Source organism: Sphaeroforma arctica (assembly GCF_001186125.1).
Source record: "Sphaeroforma arctica JP610 unplaced genomic scaffold supercont1.3912, whole genome shotgun sequence".
NCBI lineage: Eukaryota > Ichthyosporea > Ichthyophonida > Sphaeroforma > Sphaeroforma arctica.
Window position 1 is genome coordinate 1 of NW_014036646.1, and position 2915 is coordinate 2915.

The 2915-nt window shown below is 41.1% G+C and overlaps 1 protein-coding gene across 1 annotated transcript; it reads left to right on the plus strand.

Annotated features, from left to right (window-relative positions):
• Window positions 1-1151: 1151 nt before the first annotated feature.
• On the plus strand, window positions 1152-1448 carry SARC_13918 (hypothetical protein; the record flags this gene model as incomplete). Its single annotated transcript, XM_014291950.1, has 1 exon — window positions 1152-1448. A coding segment is annotated over one exon (297 nt), but the record flags the coding sequence as incomplete, so codon positions are not given.
• Window positions 1449-2915: the final 1467 nt, after the last annotated feature.

The following is a 2915-nucleotide window of genomic DNA, read 5'->3' on the forward strand; positions in this document are numbered from 1 at the left end:
TACAACAGGCGTATTATTATCACGCTGACCTGCGAGACTGTGGTATGTACAGGGCTGGGAGAAGGTTCTGATGATGAAACCGCCGATGCCGAGGCCCAGCGCGAAGGTATGGGTTTGTGCTCTGTGTAGTGAGTGCACCCGACTGCTATGAGTCTATCTCAATGTGAAGGCTAAACCATGCCATGCCCACTGAGGTTTAACGCAGGTCTGATGTAGAATGATACAAGTTATTTTTAGAATAAGAATAACGATATAATTTATTTTGAGAATAAGAAAAAAACATATAATCTATTTTTAGAATAAGAAAGAACAACAGAAGTTATTTTTAGAATGAGAATAAAGATACAAATTTTTGTCTTGCATGTGATAATAACTTATATGCAGATGATAATTACTTTATATGTATGTGATAGTAACTTATATGCATATACCTATAACTTACATGCATATGATATATCTAGGACACAAATTTTTACGCCCAGCCACCTGTATGTGAGCACATACTGTGTGTGCCTGCGTGTGCACACACGAGGGTTATAAAATAATTGGTTATATATCTTATTGTACGCGTGAACATGTAGTTGGTATAGTTTGACCCACACAGTGGTACGCCCCTATTGCAAGATGACCAGTTCCTTTGTGTGTGAATGCAGTGCATGGGTACTCGTGGTGACTGAAGTGATAGAAGCACACTATGTTCTGAATTAATATCATTGTGTTGCTGTCTATGTACTGAATTAATATCACACTATGTACTGAATTAATATTATCGTGTGGCTATGGGACATCGATGCGATCGAGAGACCAGGTTTAGATATCATAAGAAAAGCACCTTGTATCTCATACGAATAACATTTTTATATCCTTGGAATGACATATTATATTCAGATATCCTTGTAATAACGTATTATATTTAGATATTTTCGGAATAATATTTTATATTCAGACATATCTTTGGAACAATACATTATATCTGTATATCCTTGGCATAACATATTTATATTTAGAACTCCTTGGATTAATATACTGTATTTAGATATCCTTGGAATAATGTATCATATTTATATATCCTTGGAATAACATATCATATCTGTATATCCTTGGTATAACATATTATACATCCTTGCAATAACACCTTATGCATTCATTTAATGCCTACAGACGCGCCTGACGAAGCGAACGTCGACGATACACACCCCATAGAAGACCCGAGCACACCCACACCCACGGACGACCCAGACACAGCCAAGGGAGACACAGACAGCCCTACGGCAAATAACCAGGACGACAGCGTACAGGATACCACGGCAGATGAGAAGGAGAGGGAGAAGAGCAGTGAGGTGGATGAGCCCAGCGATGAGACGACGGTCGAAGCGCTGAAGGAACCAGCCAAGGCTACACCAAATGCACAGGACAGTGAGGGCAAGAGGCCCAAAATGGGGATAAAGGTGTGTATGAGGGGTGTGTATATGTGTGTATGAGGGGTTTATATAAAGATGGATGTATAAGGGGTGTATATAAGAGTGTGTGTATGAGGGGTGTATATAGAGGTGTGTGTATGAGGGGTGTATATAGAGGTGTATGTATGATGAGTGTATATAAAGGTGTGTGTATGAGGGGTGTATATAAAAGTGTAAGTATGAGGTTTGTATATAAGGGTGTGTGTATGAAGGGTGTATATAGTGGTGTATGGAACCTCAGATATAGTGGTTATAGTGAGGTTTTAGGGTTTGTGGTTGTAGTGCGTGTGTGTGTGTGGTATCTTGGCACAGAGTCACATTCGCAGCTACTCATGCGGCGCCTTGTATGTGTTCAGTACGCGCGTCTGTGCCACTAGTCGTGATGTAGCCATAGGTAGACTGAAATGGGACTCATTTGCACCGAAATGGGACTCATTGGGACTCATTTGCACCTTGTGCAGCTCTTGGTCGGCAATATATATATATATACCCATGAACCTATATTTCGATATACCCATGAGCCTATATTTTGATATACCCATGAACCTATATTTTGATATACCCATGAACCTATATTTTGATATACCCATGAGCCTATATTTTGGACTGCAATAGCTGCCGATTAACCCATAGCTCTGTGCCCGCCAAGATCCGAATATTCCCCATCAATTCAAAGTCTGCGAATATATGTATGTATGTATATGTATACGTATATGTATATGTACATGTATATGTACATGCATATAAAATCATTAAAAGTTAACAGTCCCCCCCTTCTTCTCGCCCATATCCACCCCCTCACAGCCGCAGAGAGACTCTGTAGCAGACGCCTTGGCAGACATTCCCATTGCCGGTGGTAAGCGCCTGCTCGAGCGGTGGCTGGACCAACTCTTCACAGCGTTGTACCAGGACCTCATGTGCAATGTAATCTGGAAGGCTCAGGTATGTACCCGCTATACTAGCTGTACTAGTTGTATTCTGTCTCTGTCTCTGTCTCTGCATCTGTCTCTGTCTCTGTCTCTGTCTCTGTGTCTATGTTTATGTTTATATTCCTGTTATCTGCAATGTAAGGTCAATATCGACCATGGTTGTATTGTGTGGATATACGCGTAGCAGAGTGTAGTTTGTCAGTACACTATGTAGTATCACCAACTCACAAACTTGACATCCAAGCATCTCGTCGAATGAAGTTTATAGCCATCGTAAACCATGTTTCCATTATTGTCTAAAATATATACAACTTACATTACCTTACATAATTATATCGTCTCATAATAAAACGTGTGTACACCTTTACAACGCAGGAGCAACACGCCGCACGCAACAACCAACAAGCCATTGCGCGCACAGTGGGCGACTACCTGCGCTATGGCATTCTCGCAAAGCGTCTGCACCACAAGGACGATGCTGTACAGGCCTTCCAAAAGTGCACACAGACAGGTGTGTGTTTATTGC